Source organism: Scomber scombrus, chromosome 15 (assembly GCF_963691925.1).
Source record: "Scomber scombrus chromosome 15, fScoSco1.1, whole genome shotgun sequence".
NCBI classification, from domain to species: domain Eukaryota; kingdom Metazoa; phylum Chordata; class Actinopteri; order Scombriformes; family Scombridae; genus Scomber; species Scomber scombrus.
This window is the reverse complement of record NC_084984.1, coordinates 7027955-7047797: the sequence shown is the minus strand read 5'-3', so window position 1 is coordinate 7047797 and position 19843 is coordinate 7027955. Positions and strand designations below refer to the sequence as shown.

Sequence of the window (19843 nt, the reverse complement as noted above, 5' to 3'; positions counted from 1 at the left end):
TAAAAATGGTACAAATGGTGATAATGGCAAGAGATAAATATCTATGCGTGCACTTACAGTATATTCTAAAGACCAATGCGTGTGCCTACTTATGCATGATTTAGTCTTTAATTAAAGTGAGATTTTGTATTTAAGTATGTGTGTTGTGTCGCTTTGCACTTTCAGATCCTCCTTCATCAGACCTTGATCAGTTGGAACTTCCGATCCTGTGCGACGGTCTGCGTAGGTACCTGCAGGACCTTCCCCAGCCCATCATCCCCACTGCATTATACACTCAAATGGTCCAAACCACCAAAGGTGAGAGCGGGCAGGCATGGGGGGGGGGGCAACTCTGGCACATATTCAGTGTTCATTTGTTTGCTGTACGGTTCGCCTAAAGCAGAATCGCTGACGTAATGTACCCTTGCACCTCGATTGAACATTCAGTACTTTGAACACTAAAAACCACAAGATCTCGATTTCGTCACTCGTAACCCGTTTTAGCCTTTTTAAAATTCACAACCCTTTTCTTTCTCTGTTCCACATCTCTTGTCGTACACCTATAGTATATAATATAACCGGTGTACTTTGTTACGTTATCTAAACGCAGTCTCTGTCTTGCTTTCTCTACTGCAAGCACAGACAAAAGTCACACACTGCCGTTCTGTAGAGTTGCATTCTCTCGCTGTCACATGGCCAGAAACAGGATATCTGTGGTTAATAGGTACTAAAACAAGCCTGAAAGTTTATCTCTAGCATCGCACAGCAGCCAATCACCTGCCAGTGTACCTTACGCTCATTGTCAACCACACAATCTCTATGCGGTTTTCAAACTGAACTGCACATGACATTTTTTTCCATCCCTTCATTGTGTTCAAGAAACATCTTTTCACTTTCTGCACCTCTTCCACTTATGTAGTCTGTAGGGTTTTTTTTCACATCTTTATCGCTGACCCCCCTTTTTTTGGCCACTTTTGTTTCAACAGAGGCGGTGAATCCTGAGGAATGTGCCCAGCTGCTACGTCGCATCGCCAGCACCCCGAGCCTGCCCTCCCAATATTGGCTAACCCTCCACTGTCTGCTAAGGCATTTTGCTAGGGTGTGCCAAAACAGCTCCAAGAACCTGCTCTCTGCCAGGGCGCTGGGCGAAATCTTTAGCCCCGTGTTTTTCAGACAACAGGCCAGCAGGTGGGTGTCAGAGGAGCACAGTGTGTTCCCCAGGATCACGCTTTGTTGCTGCTAGCAGTCTGATCTGTCAACGATAGACACTCAGGCAGCAGACAGACAAGTGTGCAGGCTCAGTCATGCAATACTGACACACAGACGCTCAAACATGCACAGTTGCAGACACTCACACACACACACAAAACACACACACACACACACACACGCACACAAAAAATGCACGCACACATGCACGCACTGTCAGCCTACAGTCTGTCATGCACTCATAGGTTTTAGCAGTACACGGATATAGGTTGGAGCTTTTCTACTTACCAGCTGTGCTGCGCAATTAAAGCAGTTAAGCCTGAATTACCATCAGATTGAAACCAGCACAGAGTAACCGGAGCAGCAGCAGAGGCTGTCACCTGGGCTGTAAAACACACACTTTATTTAACTTGCTTTTTTTTTTTTTTTAAACCCCCATTCCCCCTTCCCCTCCTCCTCCCACAGTTGTGAACCCAGCCTGGATGCTCACATCAAGATCATTGAGGTTCTGGTGACCAGTGAATCAAGTGAAAGCCAGGCAGCTCCAGGTATTTAACTCATTTTTGCTTCAAATGCATCCACAAAGTTATTAAAAATGCTGCTGGTGTGTGTTTGGCATTGCTGCTCAACAGTGCAAACATTATTTAATTTAAGAAAAATGCACAATTTGTTTGCATTGCTGCTCTTTGTTAAGTGGCAGTTGCTCTCTTTATTATTGAATGCAGAAGATGAATGTGCCTTCTGCAGGGTCTATATTTCTGCAGAATATGAACTTAACACCCTGAGACCTGAACTATTAATAGCTACAAGAAAGGTGTTGAGGTTTGCAAACTGTGCAGTTGTAGAGGAGGGGGGACCACAGGGGTACACACAGCAAGGAGGTTAAACGACTGACGTTGATACTGGTTTACATGTACTAATCTGCAGTATGCAGTATAGTTCAGCGTGTAGTCACTTCTAAACTCTGACGCATTTCCTAATGATCTTTTGTTGCAGAACAGTGAAACTGAAACTTGAATTAGGTCTGAACCGTTGCTAAAGTTTAAACGGCACATCCATTTCCGCTTTTTTTGAACATGCAAATTAGCGTGTGGTGCATAAATATTACATTTTGTTCTTTTAGCTAATGAGTTAATGAACAGTTCAATTTAGGTCTGGTCTATCTAACTGATCTATTTTCAGTCTGGTCAATATGTTCAGTTAAGAGGTTTTTTTTGCAGTGTGGATTCATTTCATAAGTCTAGTTGGCTTCACTAAGTAGTTTAAAGTGATGTAATTAACTATGCATGTCCAGTTTTTACCCAGGCAGACATGATAATGATTCAAATGTTGACATGCAGGTGGGACAGGTGCACGACATAGGACACAAAAAAAAGAAGTAATGTTGGCAAACTTCAGCTTCACTTAACATGATACAGTACAAGCTAAATGCAAATACTGTTGGCAAATAGCAGGGTAGTAGTAGCTGTGTATTTTAGAAGACAACTGCTGTGCAGGATAGAGAGAGAGAGAAGAAGAGAGAGAGAGATGGTGATGATGATGAGGTTGTAGGACTGAAGTCAAGTTAGCAGATAGCCGCGACTTAGCACTGGCTTCTCAGTAAGAAATTAATGCAGCTGCAGCTCCTCGAAAGCAAAGCAAGAATTTCCAACGTTTTTGTTTACCAGCAGCGGAGTAGTAGTGAGCTCCAAAGTTAGCTCCAAAGTTAACTATAACCTTTCCCTCTCCTCTCTCTCTCTCGCTCTCTCTCTCTCTCAGCTTCTGAGAAAAGTCTGGAGGCTCAGGCATGTCATTTAAGACGCTGCAGCCTCTTATATAAACTTTGATACTGTCACTTAACTCTCTAAAAACCATCAAATAGCTGCGGTTACACGTGCACTTTTTTTTTCTATATTGTTTGAAATTATTCAGACTGAAGATTTCGGGTCAACTGTTAAACATGCGATGTGATACAATCTGGTGTTTACATGCATCGCAAGTTTTAATCGGAGCAGCTGTGCGACATGCGTCTGTACATTTCTCCGCTCTCTCTGTTCAGGAGCAGCTGAGATTATGACTACAATGAGAACAGCTGGTCGATCATAAAGTGAGTTTAACCTTAAGTGAACTGGTCAGGTTAGGCTAACTTTTAGGCTAACCCCCACCTTTCATTTTAATCAGCAGGTGGCGCACACACACACACACACACACACACAGGTGAATTCGGCTTGAGTCTTGAGAATTTAAAGCGTTTATTCACCGACAAATAGATTAAACATTAACACGCACGCTGCACTGCTGCATCACATCACCTAGTGTTACCCCCCCACCCCCCCATGTGCAGAAAGAATGTATTTATTCCAACCCGAAAGAGAGAGAGAAACAATCGGATTAAGCGTTTGCATGCTTATTAGGAGCTCATATTCTCTTATTGAACAGATTATTCAAGGTTTACACCAAACATTTCAACCCTGAGAGGGGGGGGGGGCTGCAGGATCTTCCATATCAGACCAGCGACTTCAAATTGATGATGCATGTTTACTCTGATTATTAGTGTCATTTTAGAGTTTATGGAAAGGAACCCACTGATGGAACAATTAGATAATACAAACTATAAAAGTCAAATCTATTTATAGTATGACTCATTTAAATAGTGACAGTAGAGGTTAAACTGAGCCATTTATATTTTCCTTTTTTTTTAGCAAACCAAAGACTAAAAATGATCTACTGAAAGTGTTTAATATTATTACAGTTTGTTTATTATTGTAGAAAGTATTGATAAAAAGTCGTGTGTCACAGTAACTGTAACAATTCATCAGGATATTGATTTTTAGGTGATATAACTCCGCCCTAAATTTGTATAAATTGAATACAAAGCACCTCTTTGTGCTATAAAAGTGATTTTCATGCATCTTGCTTTGAAAAAACAAAACTGAACCATTATCTCTGTGTGATTACTGTTGAATTTCCATTTAACATAAAACTGTATGGGTATGAAAATTGAAAACGAAACCTTGAGATAAAATCTTAGTTGACATTCTGGCTTTCATGTCTCATTATCTGGTAGCGTGTCAAACACACTCTCACAGACTTCTTGCTGGTTTAGTGGTGGTCTCCCGCTCTCAATAGAGGTCGATAGTAGTCTGGTGGAGTGTGTGTGTGAGTGTGTGTGTGAGTGCAGTCCATCGCGTGGCACAGTTATGTATTTACAGTGCCGGTTAAAAGCACTGTCGTTGGCTCGGCTCTGGGGCCCCGGCGCTGGCTGTGGCTGTTTAAACATTTTATTACCTGTTAGGAGCTATTTATAATGTTCCTATGCATGGGCCGCTCTCAGTTGTCAGTAATTTGCACCTGCGGGAGCACTTTGGCGGGGAGGGAGGGAGGGAGGGAGGGAGGGATGGATGGATGGAAGGAAGCAAGGGGTGGGCAGGCGGGCAAGCGAGAGAGAGAGAGACCCAACACCCCCCCCCCCCCCCCACCTCTGCTAAAAATCCCTTTTAATCCTCTGACACATATTTTAAACACACGTACCTGTCAAATGTATGACAAAGTTCAGGTGCGCCAAAAAACTGGTTTCGCTCACCTGTGTCAGATTCAGATAACAGGGACGCTGGCAAGCAGAGAGTTAGAATAGCCTACTTTGTAAACATACATGTACAGCATGTACGTTATGCACATGTGTTTCTGCGAATGACCCGTGCGTGTGTGCGTGTGTGCGTGTGTGTGTGTGTGTGCCTGCGTCTGCATGCCTCCTCCCAGTTACTGCGTGCCTATTTTAAGTAAGCGACAAAAGGCCCACTTAGATTTGGTTGGCTGGAAAGTCGGCCTGCTCCACAGAGCACTTCTTGTTAACTGAGGGCTGCTTCCAGTTTCTAGGGCCACTCTCCCTCCTCCACCTCCTCCCTCCTCCACCTCCCACCACCTCCTCCCTCCTCTAGTCCTCCCTCCGCCTGGATCTCCACATGTCCTGCCTGCCTCAAAGTGCCCAGCTCAGCAAATATTTGAAACTTTGCAAGTTAATCATAAGACCGAACCCCCCCCCCCCTCCTCCTCCTCCTCCCCCTTCTCTCTCCCCCTGCCTCCTCCTTTACAAACAGAGGAAAGAGGGAAAGAGGGAGTGACCAAAGAGTCGGAGAGAGAGAGAGAGAGAGAGAGAAAGAGAGACACGCACACACACGCAGCTGGCACGAGTGGCTGCTTTCAGAAACAGGCAGCGCTGACACCGGGAGCAGCTAATCATTAACTATCTGCCTTCACGCGAGCAAGGCTTCAGCCCAGGAAGAGAGAGAGAACGAGAGAGAGAGAGAGAGACAGCCCTTTACCACAGTCACAGCAGGAACTGAACAGTCAGTCAGCTAGACAGAGTCGCATGTTGCACCTGCCTCATGCAGAGCGGATTACCTGGATTTCATTAAGAGCCCGCATTAAGCCTTAACCTTTTTTTTTGAGCATTAAAACAAAAAAAACACGTCCAGCTTTCTCAAGTGGCCTAAAACTATGAAATGGAGCTTTACTGGAGGACTTGAATCTAACACTTTTGGATTTAATTTACCTTTTGGGAATAAGAGAAAAGCGACAAAAGAAGAGAAGAGTTTGTCGAGTCACCGAAACATGCACAACTTGCAGCGTAAGTTTGATGATCTGCCTCATTTTTTTTCTTTTCTTCTTTAAAAAAAAAAAAAAAAAAGTATTTATTTTAATTATCATAGAGAAGTTTGCTTCTACTGCTTTTCACTTCAGGCTATAACGAAAAAGAAGCCAGATGGGTAAAATAAGGCACAGAAAATACCACTGCTTAAATTTAAAATAAAAAACTGAAGAAGAAGAAGAATAAAAGCTTTTTGTTTTCTTTCTAAAATCTTCTTGCCTGGAGCTGCTGCTCATGCTTTTAGTTATGAGCTATTCACACAGGCTGCATACATACATATGCAGTAGCTTGGCATTGCTGTGAGGCATGCTGATAATACTCAAAGAGTTCAGTGCAGAGTTCAGTTAAGACCTTAAAACATTCCCAACAGGTTGAGTGTGGCCACGGCGGAGAACGGCGAGCGATTTAAATATGATCTTAATAAGTAATATCTATACTTTTTTTTTTTTTTAAGCGGTTTTGAATTTTGTTAATTTTTTGTGTCAAGTGTCAAGATTTTATAGAAAGTGGGTCAGCAGCATTGCATTTGGGTCACAGACTTCTGTCTTTCTTTGACATTTTTCACACTGATCTGTAGCTGATATTATCCGCTGTGTTACTTTAACTTAAGTTTAAGCGCATAGTTACAACCGCTCCACAAAAAGACCTACAGTGACAACAAGCTGCCGTCCTCTTGAATCTTTACATCTTACCAAGAACCGGCTCTATTTTAATATCGTTCAGGAAATCAAGGGAGCTATCTCTGTCATGACAAGTGTCACGCTGTGGGATTAAAGGCGTATTTTGGAGCTCTGGGTGCCTCTGACTGGGCCAGGCATTATAATTTAGCTGTGTACGTGCTGCTGCAGCAGAGCTGGCTTTGTCTGAGTGCCAACAGTGGGACGGACTAAAGCTCCGCACGACACACGCAGTGAGGAGGGGCTGAGCAACCTGCAGGAGAGTGAGCGAGCGAGCGGCAAAGCTCGACAGAGAGAGAGGGAGATAGAGAGGGAGAGGGAGAGAGTGAGAGGATGACAGAGGAAAAGCATGGAGCAGGCTGCAGGTCCTTTTCTTACCCTCTGCTAGTGGAGAGATGCTGCACGTTTGCTTACATGGATGGATACATGCTAGGACGTAACACTGGAGATGCTGCAGAGAGAGATATGAGGTATTTTTTTTAGTTTTCCTGTTTATGTGTTTGGTTAGTTGCAGATTTGTACAGAACTGAAGCACAGAGAGGGAGGCAAAAAAAAAAAAACCTTTCAGAATGACCTCATCGCTCTCAGGAAATGAAAGATGCAGGAGTGGTTGGTGACAGACCCCCTGTGTGATTGGCTGTGGCAAGTGATGTAACACGTTACTGAGCAGGTTGCCCTTAATGGCTTTTTAAATGGATGTTTAGTTAGCAGTATGAAAAGCAGTTTTTTGGCGCATTTTTAGAGTGATTGCTGTTGATTATCAGTCAAATATGTGAGCTGTCTCTTTGTAGAAAATGTGCGTGTTAATGTGGAGCTGAAGGAAATGTAGGCGACTGGTTTTAAAGCGTTAGAAATTTCTAGTAATCTGAGGATGAGGTGTGATCAGGTTGATGTGCTTAGAAGTACAGCGGAAACCAGGTGCCTGTGGTTGAAGTGAAGTAACTACCTGCTTCTTTTTTCTTTCTTTCTTTTTTACCCTCCACTGTAAACCTCTGCATTTTGTGCCATGTCACAATCGTAGCCGCCTGGCAGCAGCAGCAGCAGCACTCGCAGTCTCAACCAGCTCAGTCCATTGCAGCAGAAAGGGTGCTAATGCAGAGGGAGTGAACAAAGGCAGTGCAGATTTGTGGGTTAAAAATAGCCTGCTACCTTAGCTCTGCTGCTGCTGCTGCTGCTACTAGCTATGAAACTGTCAGCCAGCCTGTGAACACACACTGCAGGGTTTACATCCTTTTTTTGTTCTCAGATGCACACCAGTTTAAAAATGTTTAGATGAGTCAGTCTACATCACATGAAAAGCACTACTTAGAGTGTCAGAAATATGCATGAAATATGTGCTGGTGCCCTTTTAAAGCTGCAATTAGAAAAAAGAAAAAGGAAAAATGAAGTTATTGCTAATTATCTTTTAACAGAATCTGGTTATTCAACATCAAAGCTGCAGATTTGCTGTTGGGTATTTCCTTTTAGGTTTCTCTAGTCTGTGTCCTATTTTATGATAAAATATGCCGTTTGTATTTTTAATCTTTTCCTGATGATGAAAGAAACGTAATCCTTTTGGCCGACATCGTTTTACTCCGCACGAAAAAAAACTGTCAGGCATCATCTCTGTATGTGCAGCCTGGAATATTAATAGATTACTCTTTTTTTTTTTTTCTTCTTGAATGAAATTCATTCTCCCTGACTCACGCTTCTCATTTCTCCTCCTCCTCCTCCCACTGCCTCGTCGTTATTGCCTCGCTGCTGGAGAGGGGGAGCTTTTCTTTTTTTCTCTCTCTCTGTCTCTCTCTGTCTCTCTCTCTCTCTCTCTCTCTCTCTCTCTCTGTTTAATCAATGGAAAAAGGGATGTGTGAGAGAGCAAGTGTGTGTATGAAAGAAAGAGAGAGAATGGTGGATATGGTGGATGCTAGAGTCGGTATCCAGTTGCATTTTCTGCAGCGCTAAAGCAGGATAAAGGGCAAAAGACCCCCTTATTCATGTATAATAACCAGCCTGAAAATGAAGCATATAATCCAAACTCGGAGCTAGTTTCACATTTATTCATATTGTGTGTATTCTCTCCTTACAGCTCTACCTCCAAAGCCACCCAAGCCCACAACTGTGAGTAACAACGGTATGAACAACAGCATGGCTCTACAAGACGCCGAATGGTACTGGGGAGACATCTCGAGGGAGGAGGTCAATGAGAAACTGAGGGACACTGCGGACGGTACCTTTTTGGTGCGAGACGCCTCGACGAAAATGCACGGAGACTACACCCTGACTCTGAGGTGAGTGAGCTCAATTCACTTCCTCTTCATCGACAGCAGTTCTTTTGATTTATTTATAGCAGTGAGTTTAACTGGTTTTGTTGCTTCTTTTCGTCTACAGGAAAGGAGGAAACAACAAACTCATTAAGATATTCCACCGGGATGGGAAGTACGGCTTCTCGGACCCGCTGACCTTCAGCTCCGTCGTCGAGCTCATCAACCACTATCGCAACGAGTCGTTGGCTCAGTACAACCCCAAGCTAGACGTCAAGCTGCTGTACCCGGTCTCCAAACACCAGCAGGTAAGACGTCAGCTCATCTCGGGCTTAAACTGGGACGTTTAAAACGCTTGTATTAAAGCAATTTAACTGGTTGTGATCTTTGTTTTTTCAGGATCAGGTGGTGAAAGAAGACAACATTGAAGCTGTGGGGAGGAAGCTCTGCGAGTACCACCAGCAGTACCAGGAGAAGAACAAAGAGTACGACCGTTTATATGAAGAATACACCAGAACGTCACAAGTGAGTATAAACAGCATCACTAAAATTAAAAGACAAAACTATATTATACTATATTTGTACGGCATAAACTAATAATGTGCCTCTGCTTTTAGGAAATCCAAATGAAAAGGACAGCTATCGAAGCCTTTAATGAAACTATAAAGATCTTTGAGGAGCAATGCCAAACACAAGAGCGGTACAGCAAAGAGTATATCGAGAAGTTCAGGAGAGAAGGCAACGACAAGGAGATCCAGAGGTAAGAATATGACGCGATGAACCATATCGCTGGAAGAAAATCTGGAACATTTGCTCAAAATTTGTTATAACTCCTAAAAAAATAATCCTGCATTGTTTTGTTTTTTTAGGATTGTGGGCAATTATGAAAAGTTGAAGTCCAGGATAAGTGAAATCGTAGACAGCAAACGTCGACTGGAGGAAGATCTGAAGAAACAGGCAGCAGACTACAGAGAAATCGACAAAAGGATGAACAGCATCAAGCCAGACCTCATCCAGCTCCGCAAGACCAGAGACCAGTATCTCATGTAAGTATGGCGCTCAGTCAGATAGTGACACTTAACTCTGTGTGTATGTTTTGGGGTGTGAAATCAAAATGGATCCTGCCTGGTTTCTAATGTCCACGTTGTTTCTTCTCTCTCTCTCTCGTTTTATAGGTGGTTGACCCAGAAGGGCGTCAGACAGAAGAAGCTCAACGAGTGGCTCGGCATCAAGAACGACAACACAGAAGAGTAAGTTCCCATTTTGATCTATATTTATTTAAACTAACCAACATGTTCAACACAGGATGTAAACTTACATTTTCTCTTCTAAATCTTCCTTTTCTCCAGTCAATATTCTATGGTGGACGATGATGAAGATCTTCCTCATCACGACGAACGGTCCTGGAAGCTGGGCAACATCAACCGACTACAGGCGGAGGCTCTCCTCCAGGGCAAGAGAGACGGTACATTCCTGGTTCGAGACAGCAGCAAAGCGGGATGCTACGCCTGCAGCGTTGTGTACGTATCTGTATTTGTGTTCCTCAATCAGCTGTTTAGAAACGGTCGATACTGGGAAATGAGACGTTCAATAGCCTCCGGAACAGAACAGATTGTGACCATTGTCCTTTTTTGTCTCTTTGCAGCGTGGACGGTGAGGTGAAGCACTGCGTCATCAACAAGACCCCCTCAGGTTTCGGCTTCGCCGAGCCGTACAACCTGTACAGCTCGTTAAAAGAACTCGTACTTCACTACCAGCACACGTCTTTGGTCCAGCACAATGACTCTCTGAATGTGACGCTAGCGTACCCAGTTTACGCCCAGCAGAGACGGTGAGGACCCCGGATGTTTCCAAAACGGACAGAAAAAGGCCTCATGGGAGATGGAGATAACATGTCATTGGACTCAGTGATAATGACGTGGCTCTGTTGCCTAACACACAGACTTGAAATCAAGAGGAAAACAAAAAAAAAGACGCAATAAAGCCTGAAACATTTCAGTGACTTTGCTCGAGCCACCACGAGCAAGCGGCGAGTCTGAATGTAGATTTATTTCTCTCTTTTTTTTTTGCTTTTTGTGGGAGCACAGAAAAATCAAGCGGAAACTGCTGAGCTCTCCCCCAGCGGAGGACATTTGAGGCCTTTTCCTAATGGTGCTTGTTATTTTTTCAAAGCTTTACCAGCCGGAAAGTCTAATCGCAGCAGATAAACTCTTCAAATGGAACTGAACCCACCGGCCACAAACTTTGTTGTTCCACTTTTGTTTTTGTTTTTCCTTTCACGTCATCTACGTATGTGTGTTGTGTGTGTGTGTTTCTGCACAAGAGTTTTTGTGTAAGTGGCTGTGAGTGTGTGTGTGTGTGTTAGTGTGTGTGTGTCTTTGTGTGTGTGTGTGTGTGTGTGTGTGTGTGTGTGTGTGTGTGTGTGTGTGTGTGTGTGTGTGTGTGTGTGTGTGTGATTGTCCATGTGACCAAAACTCATAGAATCAGGAAACTGTGTGACGTCGGAGGCTGTCTAACACATTTGCTTGTGTTAACTGATCAGTAGCAGACCATGGATCAGCTGATAAATGTAGCAAAATGGCACTTTTTAAACAAAGTTTAATTTTTTTGTTTCTTTTTTTTTTTAAAAAGACTCCTATGGACTTTTATCAGAAGCGCAGAGGGGACAAGATGTCTGCGTTCTGCCTTCTTAAACTGTCGAGTTTGATGCTCAACAGAAGCGCAGAAGTAAACTTGATCTTTACTGTGGGCAGGTGAAACTATGAATGGACTTAAAACTATTTCATGTACATATGTGAAAATGTGCAAAAGTCATGAATCAAAGTGCACCATACCAAAAAAGATCAGTTCCTGTTTAGTTATCTTCTGATCTGCTATGCAATTCTTTCTCCATTATTTCTTCAGAATTGTGTTTTTATTCTGTTGCAACCCACAATATAAGCTTGTTTTATTGCTTGAAAAGTATCTTTTCCTGTGTAAATATCCAAGAGGATATTTTGTGTCAAAATGCCAAGATACAGTAAAATGCTTATGATTTTTAAAAAGAAATAATAGTAACATACACTTTATTATAAATTACTTTAACAACTGGTATAAAGATGGAAAAGATGAGTATTTTATTAGTCTTTTTTTTGCTTCAAACTAATGTTCTTCTCAGGCAGAGCCTTTCGAGTATTTGAGCTACTTCAGTCACAAGTACATTTTCTTAGAGAGCTAAGCCTACATGCAGTTCTTTGAACTTTGAACGGACAAAGAAAGTTCGAGCACTCAGAGAATGGGATGATGGGATACGTATTGTACAAACCCTTATCAACCCTCATCACCACGAAAACAACAGTATAGATTTATTTTGTTATAAAATATATATGTTCCCACATAAGAATTATATAAAAGCAGACTGGTGTTTTCAACTGATGGATATTGTTATTAAAAGATCAATATACATTGTCCACTTAGTATTTTTCTGTATCAGAAAATGACTGTGTTTACATGGGTGGATCAGCTCATTTCAGATAGTCTAATTTCATATTTCCAAACAACAGCAACATGCCAGAGGAACCTGTGACAGAAAAAAATGTTTTCTTACCCCATCCTTACTCTAGCTTTTACAAGTCCATGATTCAAGTGATTGGTACGTGTGTTAAAAAAAACACAATGGACTGGTAATAAATAATAATATCAGAAAATATTGGCTTTTTTTGTGTGTAAGGCCACCACAGCTACCAATTTGTCACCTTCATTAAGTCTAAACAATTTGAACAAATTAGGTCACTTAAAAAGGCAAAATGTCTGCCATTAATAATATATATATTTTATTTTTCTTTGCAATCATAGATCTACCTGTCAAATTATTTAGATGTGATATTTTTTTTCCATCCCCTCCAAAATGTACTCATGGTCAACTCAAGCTGTCAAGTAAAAAAAATAGTTGAAAAAAAAATAAAAAACTTAACCTTTAATGTAATTTTTTAAATTATTGCTTCGATCATCATTGACATGTCAAATTTCACTCTTTAATTCTCACCACCACCATTTGTGTAAACGTGTGTGTGCGTAAAAAGCAGCGAGGCACATTTTGATTATCGTCCCTTTTTAGAGAGAAATACTACCACAGGATAAGATTTGTAGCATGAAAATCATTATTTTTAATTAATTTCATATTATTCTCAGCCCCACATGGCAGGACTGTCGTACAGCGGGGGAAAAAAACCTACTGTACACAAGTGTTAAATGTTTTTTTAGATGTTTTCGACCAAATTACTCATCCAAGATTAAATTCTTAGCACATTGATATTAACTGTCATGTATCTTTTAGGTTTTATCGGTTCTATAAAGGCCGCTAACAGATGTCATGGATACTAGATCTGTCATATCTGACATTTATTTTACTAGAAGAAGCCTGATCTTTATTTACCTCCCCATCAGCTGCTGGCATGAACGTTTTGTTTTGTTTCCTAATGTCAAAACATATTTTTTTTATAGTTTTTGGACAACATGCACCATTATTTTCTTTGCCCCACCCTGGGTTGTATGATTATTTTAGGTGTTTTTTGTTGTTGTTTTTTTATTTTATTTCGAACTCATCTTTTTTGTGGGTGTCCCAGACATGTTGATTGGATTGAGATTTACCAGTGTTCCCCAGTTTTGCTTCAAATCTGTATTGGGCTTTGTTAAAAAGGAAATAAAACACTTCTTTCTAAGAAATAAATCTTGTTTTTAAGTTTTATTATCATTACTTAAGAAAATGTGATGTGTTGCTTGTAAAAACGCAGCTGCTGTTCTTGCACGCTCTTATATTTGGTTCATTGCAGTTTGACTTCTGTCTGCTCGCTGGAGGATTGCAAGCGTTCAACAAACCAGTTTTTTGAGTTGCAGAATATCTTTGATGTGTGAAAGGTAGAAACACACAGTGGACGTGACTGTCAGACCAGATTCTCAACAAAACTAGAACACAGCGTCGACGTGGAAAGTTTTTAACCAGATTCTGCCCAAACTACTGATACAGGAAAACCTAACAGAGTGTCATCTCCTGTTGTGGAAAGTTACTTGTATACATTTACATACATACACACCTAAAGTAGAGGGTAAAGTAGAAGTATTTCAGTTTATGGATCACCTCACACTTCTACTGTACTATATTTTTAGAATGAAATAGTTATTTTATAGTTATAGCTCCATATAACTATAATATAACTTTATAAACTAGTTAAAATTTTAAAACTCCACCAGCAAGTTAAGATGCTGCTCAACATACAAAAACAAACTATCCTGAATTTCATTATTTTTGTTTTTTTATTAAACATAATACAACTGTAAGTTCATATAAGTAAAGGCTGGAATGCACAGCTTTGACGTAAATACTAACAAATACGTTGCACATTTTAACATTGTAGTATTGCTAGTATTACTTAAGTAAAGGATCAGAATATTTTTTTTATATCATCTGACTTTATTACAACTATCCACAAAATACTGAGATTTTACAGTATTTCACAACAGAGTTATACTCCAAATTGTGGCCCCAGAATGTCACGTAGCCCTCAAAATGAAAATATCTGCATCATATTACATACATGTACAAAAATGTACCTAGTGTTAAACTTTTTAAAAGTATGTTAATCACTACATTTGAATCACTGCTACATTTTAATATAAATTGTTCAATTAACGCTATCAAATTCTTATCGTTTTCTTTTTCCTAAGACTTTTGTGCAATTTACACAGAAGTCAGGGTTATTACTACGGTATTACTACAATAAATAAATATTGTATTACTTATTAACAGCATTTTATTATTATTCTCAATATGACTTTACAGTAAATCCTACTTTCATACAAACTTTCTTGTGTCAGTTCATTTTTATTCATGACATTACATGGCATAGATATTTAGATAAACAATGTCAGAATTACAATGCCAATCATGTTAAACATATTATTGACAGAAGATAAAGTCAACCGCAATGACCGAGGTTAATATTATTCAAAATAAACAGGAAAGCTCGCAAACACACGTTGCATTGATTCACTCATCCGAACACTTGCAGTCGCATTTAGCATTGAAACTTGTGCTTAATTAGGCGTGTCTTTATTCTGAGGGCTGAGCTTGTGATTCACTGTTTTGAACTTTGTATGTAAGGACAGTTTTTCAGAAAGGTCAAAGTCTCAACTGTCATGAAAACTGAACCGCGGACACACATGAAATACTATAAAATACACTCCTTACACTTTATTGAAATGTCATCTATCATTAAATCTATAATAATAAAGTAGTGTAATCATTCTTCTTACATACTGTAAATGTGGATTCACCTGTGAGCTCAACCCTGAGCAGATGTTGAGAAAAACTAAGTGGTTGCAGATGTTACGTCGTGTTTCTTAGTTGTAAATTCACTATATTCAGTGTAACCTGAAGGCTTCATTGCTTGATAATTACCATGACATTTTGTAGAGTTACTCACAGGTGCACACAGTACGTCTCTGTATTACTTTCCGCTGCGTGGTGAGTGTGTGAAAGAGCTCGACATCACGAGTAAACCATATCTGCTGGTAAAAAAGAAAAAAAGTGACTTACACTAGCCTTTTTGTTTATGGGTTACTATTTCCAGCTACTTTAGTGTTACATCATGACCTTAGCTGCTCCAACTACTGTGATTAATGGACGCTATCTGCAGAGAGTAGTTCGTAGAAGCGATTTGAAATGGTTCCCGATTTCTTTAAGGACAAGACACATGAGGTGAAGATGTTATAAAGCCAATTATACATGGAAATACTTACATAAGCTGCCTTGTTTTAAGCACTTACAATGAAATACTGTTCTTTTTCTGCCAGTTTTAAGATACCTGCCATAAGAAGAATACACATTGGTTAAAGTTATTTTCCAAACTTTCTACTGCTTTTTTTTTTTTGGTTCTCTAACAAATAGGAAATCTTCTTCATTTAGGTCAGACACATGGACTGTAATGTAGCCACACTGGTTACAGGGCAGTAAAGGATGAGGTTTAAAGATAAGGCAACGGGTTCAGACAGCTTATCTTCAAAAGCCCTGATAGAGGGAGCAGAGGCTCTGGCATTGCACAGTACTCTGTTAATATTTCACAGGTATATCTGAAGCATTGATGAGCAACTCTCGGAAAGAGATCTCAGGGAAGTAATTTGGGTCCAAAGTCCGTCAATCATCCCACTGCAATGTATCAAAAGGCTTTTCCTGATTGGCGAAATATATTTCATGTGAATTTCCATTAGTGTTCAATCTAGAGAGCGATGTATCTGTTACAGTAGGTGTATTTTACCAGTAACAGTCACCATTTCTACTAATTTGTCCCGTTTTAACAGTAATGATGATATTCTTCCCATCATTGAATAAAGGAAACTCCCTGTCATTCACCATTATCTTGCTTTCAATATTAATCTTTCAATTTCATTTTATATCTTTCCCACACAAAACCAAGAAAAAGAAGAGAAAATATACGAGATATAATCACAATCTTATGAATCCACTGAGAAACTCAAATGTAGTTTTCTTTTTTGGGCTTCACATGTTCCAGGAAGCAGGTTTACTCAGTTATCTAGATTAACTTTGATGAGTACGAACGGGAACCACCCAAAATCTGGCACTGAAGAAACACATGTGAAGATAACATGAGGAAACTTACTTCCTGGAAGTCTGCCAAGTTACCTTTCTAAATAAATACCAAAATGATTCAAGCTTCCTCTGAAGGCAGTTACGGGGAAAAAAAACAAGAGCTGGTAATGTGAGTTCTGTCCTCAGCTAGACTGGTGTCCCCACTTAACTGTTCCAAAAATACATACAGGCCAGACTCAGCCTCCTCCAGCTGTTGAACATGTGGCTACACTGGGAAGCCTCCAGGTGTGCTGCTGTATGAATATGTGACCCCTGAGAGAAACAGCCTGATGATGATTAGTCACACTGTGAACAACTTCAGCCCTCATACACTACAGGGACTTCTCAGAGGAAATAAGACCATTTCAGTACTGACTCCCATGTTGCTGAGCACAGCTGCCCCGCAGAAGTATGTGCACCGTAAATACTCAGATTGTTAATCAATAATCGAGGTCATTATGCTGACTTACCGACTTTTGCCGGAGCAATATGTGGTGTCTGGAAGATACGAGGGCCTGCAGTCAATCTGGATGTGATCATTTTTACAGATAACAGAGGTTACAGTAGTTCCTTGAACTTGAGTAGAAAGGGTCAAAGCTTTACATGTTATGTATAGAAGCACACACAAGGAGAAGTGTATATACATGTTTTAAAAAGCTGTGAATGAATCTCAAACATTAGATTTAAAAATAACTGATTCATGCTTGCGATTTAGTAATTTGTTCTCCTAATTGTATAACTTGTGCTGTCAATTAGTAATTTGTGGTCTGACTTTAATTATTTATGCTCTAAGTTTGATTTTGGAGTAAGATATGTGGATATAGTTTGGTTGTTTATTGTTTGGCTTATAAGAAGAACACTGTATTATCCCTGAGCTCCATATAACTTCTATTATGGGATAACGGACTTTTTCATCGTAGAAACTTTAATGCTGCTCGTATTTTATGTTTTGCTGAAGTTAACTGTTTTTTGGCGACTTGGGGGCAGCAGACAGTAGTTATGACACCAACACTGATATATCGTCACCTTTTAAGTTGATGTGTTGAACTTGTTGGCAAACAGTTATCATTCATTTGGAGTCGTGTTTCTGTCTAAATGCCGAATGTAAGTCCAATATTCTCTCTCTTTTAGCTCTGTTTTTGGTCTCCACCAACTCCTGAGGGAAATATCTGGCTTTTTAGCTGCTAATTGCTCCACTATGTTCACCAGCTAGTCTACTGCTAACTGTGTCTGTTTGCTATTTGGCGCTGTGTGGGTTTTACAATTTTTCTTGACTGAAAACAGCTGCTTACCGCAAACAAAAACAACCGCCAGGAGAGCGCCAAAACAGTAAAGTTGCAGCCGGACAGCTAAACAATGAGCTGAAACTCACTATAAAGCTCAGTAAAGCCAAGACTGCAGAGTCTCTGATAATTCTCTGTAGGTTCATCGCTATGAACCACGACCAACACATTACACAACGTCATTTTATGTTGTTATAACAGAAAATATAAATTATAGCTACTTTAAAACCAAAAGGTTAGAGAGCAACACAAAGACAGAACATATGACTGTTTTGGTCACACTTTCTGTAATAAAACATCTAAAAGCAAAAGTCTTATCAAATGGGCAACCATGTTCTAATTATGCCTGTCACGATAACTACTTTTGTTGGATGATATATTGTCTCAGAAATAATCACGATAAACAATATTATTGTCATTTGAAGATCATTTCATACCACTGATATAATGATAATATAATAGCATAATAATGTTAGGAGGGGGCGGGGGGTTGGGAATCGGAGAGTGGGCCCTACTCTACTGTAAAAACACAGACTGCCATTACGGGCCGGGACAGAGTTATTTACATATAAGCGGCCAATGTGACATGAATAGCCTATTAGCTGCTAATGTGAAGTGTGGCAATACGGAGGTAAAAAAAAAAGATCAAAGTCATGTCCATGTATCATACGATAAGTCCATATATAGACATAATGATAATGATAATTACGTTATTGTACGATAAGTCAATAACGTAATTATTGCGACAGGCCTAGGTCTAATTTGTGTTAGTTTCGGGGTTCTTGACGTAGAAAAAGTCTTTAATTCTACAATCTATGTTCAAAACTAATAATTATCTAATTGCTAATGTGTAATATTGGTTTCTCCATTATTAATGAGGGGTTCTCCCAGCTGCGATGACATCAACTGATTAGTAAAAGTGCGCGGCTGCAAGACGGAGTGCTGCTGTTTTAGTGCAGGCCACACCATAAATTATGACTCCATTAATGTTTTAATATCGATTTCACAACACGTCTGTCAGGTCACAACACAGTCAGCAAGAAGACAACAGAATCTCTGCTGCTCCATAAAAAAAAGACATTAGATTTGACTTTAGTTTATGGTAAGATTGTCTAGGACAGTGGTGTTTTTATTATGGATTTCTCCCTTTCACTTGTTACAGCTTGTTCTTTCTTCAAAGCTGCGCCCAAGGCTGTAAAGAGTGACCTATTTTAAAATCCTTACTGTCATTTATCTGTTATTGTCTTTAGTGTTCTAGTCAGACATTGGTCATAAAAATGTGAAAATGGAGGAGGTAGGGTGGTGGTGAAATAACAAAGGACCTGATCTTAACAACAATCAAACATGGATTTTATAGGCGTTCATAATAAGGCACAGCTGTTACTGATAACGTTAACAATGGCTCCATTATATCCACGTGTCCCAGTGAGCCCTGACAGGACCGTGAACCTCAAGCAGCTAAAAGCCATCATTCAGGTTGGGTTTTTTCTGTTGCAACGTGTAAAAAATGTCTTCTGTGAAAAAAGTATTTTACTGGGTGTGAATTAGTTCTTAGAAACTACATAAGAGTGTCATATTGTGCAATGACAAAACTACAAACTATAAACAATAATTTAAGTGCCAAGTTGGATCATTTTAAGAAGCTTTAAAAGACCCACATGTACAGACTGGTTTTTTTTGTAATATTGTATAATTGTTTTTAATTGTTTAATGTGTTCATTTTATATTTGTTTCATGTATTTATGCTTGACCATTGTTTTTTTATTGTGTCTGTTTTGCATAAATGGTGCATGGTGTATTATTTGAAGCACCTTGTAACCTCAGTTTGGAAAGGTGCTATAGAAATAAAGTTTATTTTTATTGTTATAATATCGTAGCTTTAAGAAAAATCGCAATTATGTGCAGCAGGTTGATGTGAAAACTATTTACATGTCGAAAACTACAAATTGACTCTGATATGAGATGAACACCATGAGGCAAAATAGATGTACATGAAGCTAACATGCTCCAAGCTGATTTTTAGCAGGTAATGTTTGCTATGCTCACTTTATAGCATGCTAATTTCCTTATAACACTAAATGCAAAGTACAGCTGAGGCTGATAAGGGTATAATTTTGAAAGGTGTCTAGTTAAACTTAATTATAGGACAAATTGCAGTTTTGACCTTTTGATGACGTTAGATGAAAAAGCAAGAGAAGGAAGGA

General features: G+C 39.9%; 1 protein-coding gene across 3 annotated transcripts in view; it reads left to right on the top strand.

Annotated features, from left to right (window-relative positions):
- pik3r1 (phosphoinositide-3-kinase, regulatory subunit 1 (alpha)) overlaps positions 1-13440 on the top strand; it is a 28783-nt gene extending 15343 nt beyond the window's left edge. The window contains exons 5-15 of one of the 3 annotated variants that reach the window (XM_062434682.1): positions 166-297; positions 966-1167; positions 1654-1736; positions 8558-8759; positions 8860-9040; positions 9132-9257; positions 9350-9492; positions 9602-9778; positions 9908-9982; positions 10082-10252; positions 10378-13440. In XM_062434682.1, coding sequence (XP_062290666.1) covers positions 166-297; positions 966-1167; positions 1654-1736; positions 8558-8759; positions 8860-9040; positions 9132-9257; positions 9350-9492; positions 9602-9778; positions 9908-9982; positions 10082-10252; positions 10378-10567 — 1682 coding nt within the window. In that variant the 3' untranslated portion in view covers positions 10568-13440. Of the gene's footprint in view, positions 1-165; positions 298-965; positions 1168-1653; positions 1737-5549; positions 5795-6827; positions 6963-8557; positions 8760-8859; positions 9041-9131; positions 9258-9349; positions 9493-9601; positions 9779-9907; positions 9983-10081; positions 10253-10377 lie in introns of those variants that run through there. The other 2 variants (XM_062434683.1, XM_062434684.1) reach the window with 2 other exon arrangements.
- Positions 13441-19843: the final 6403 nt, after the last annotated feature.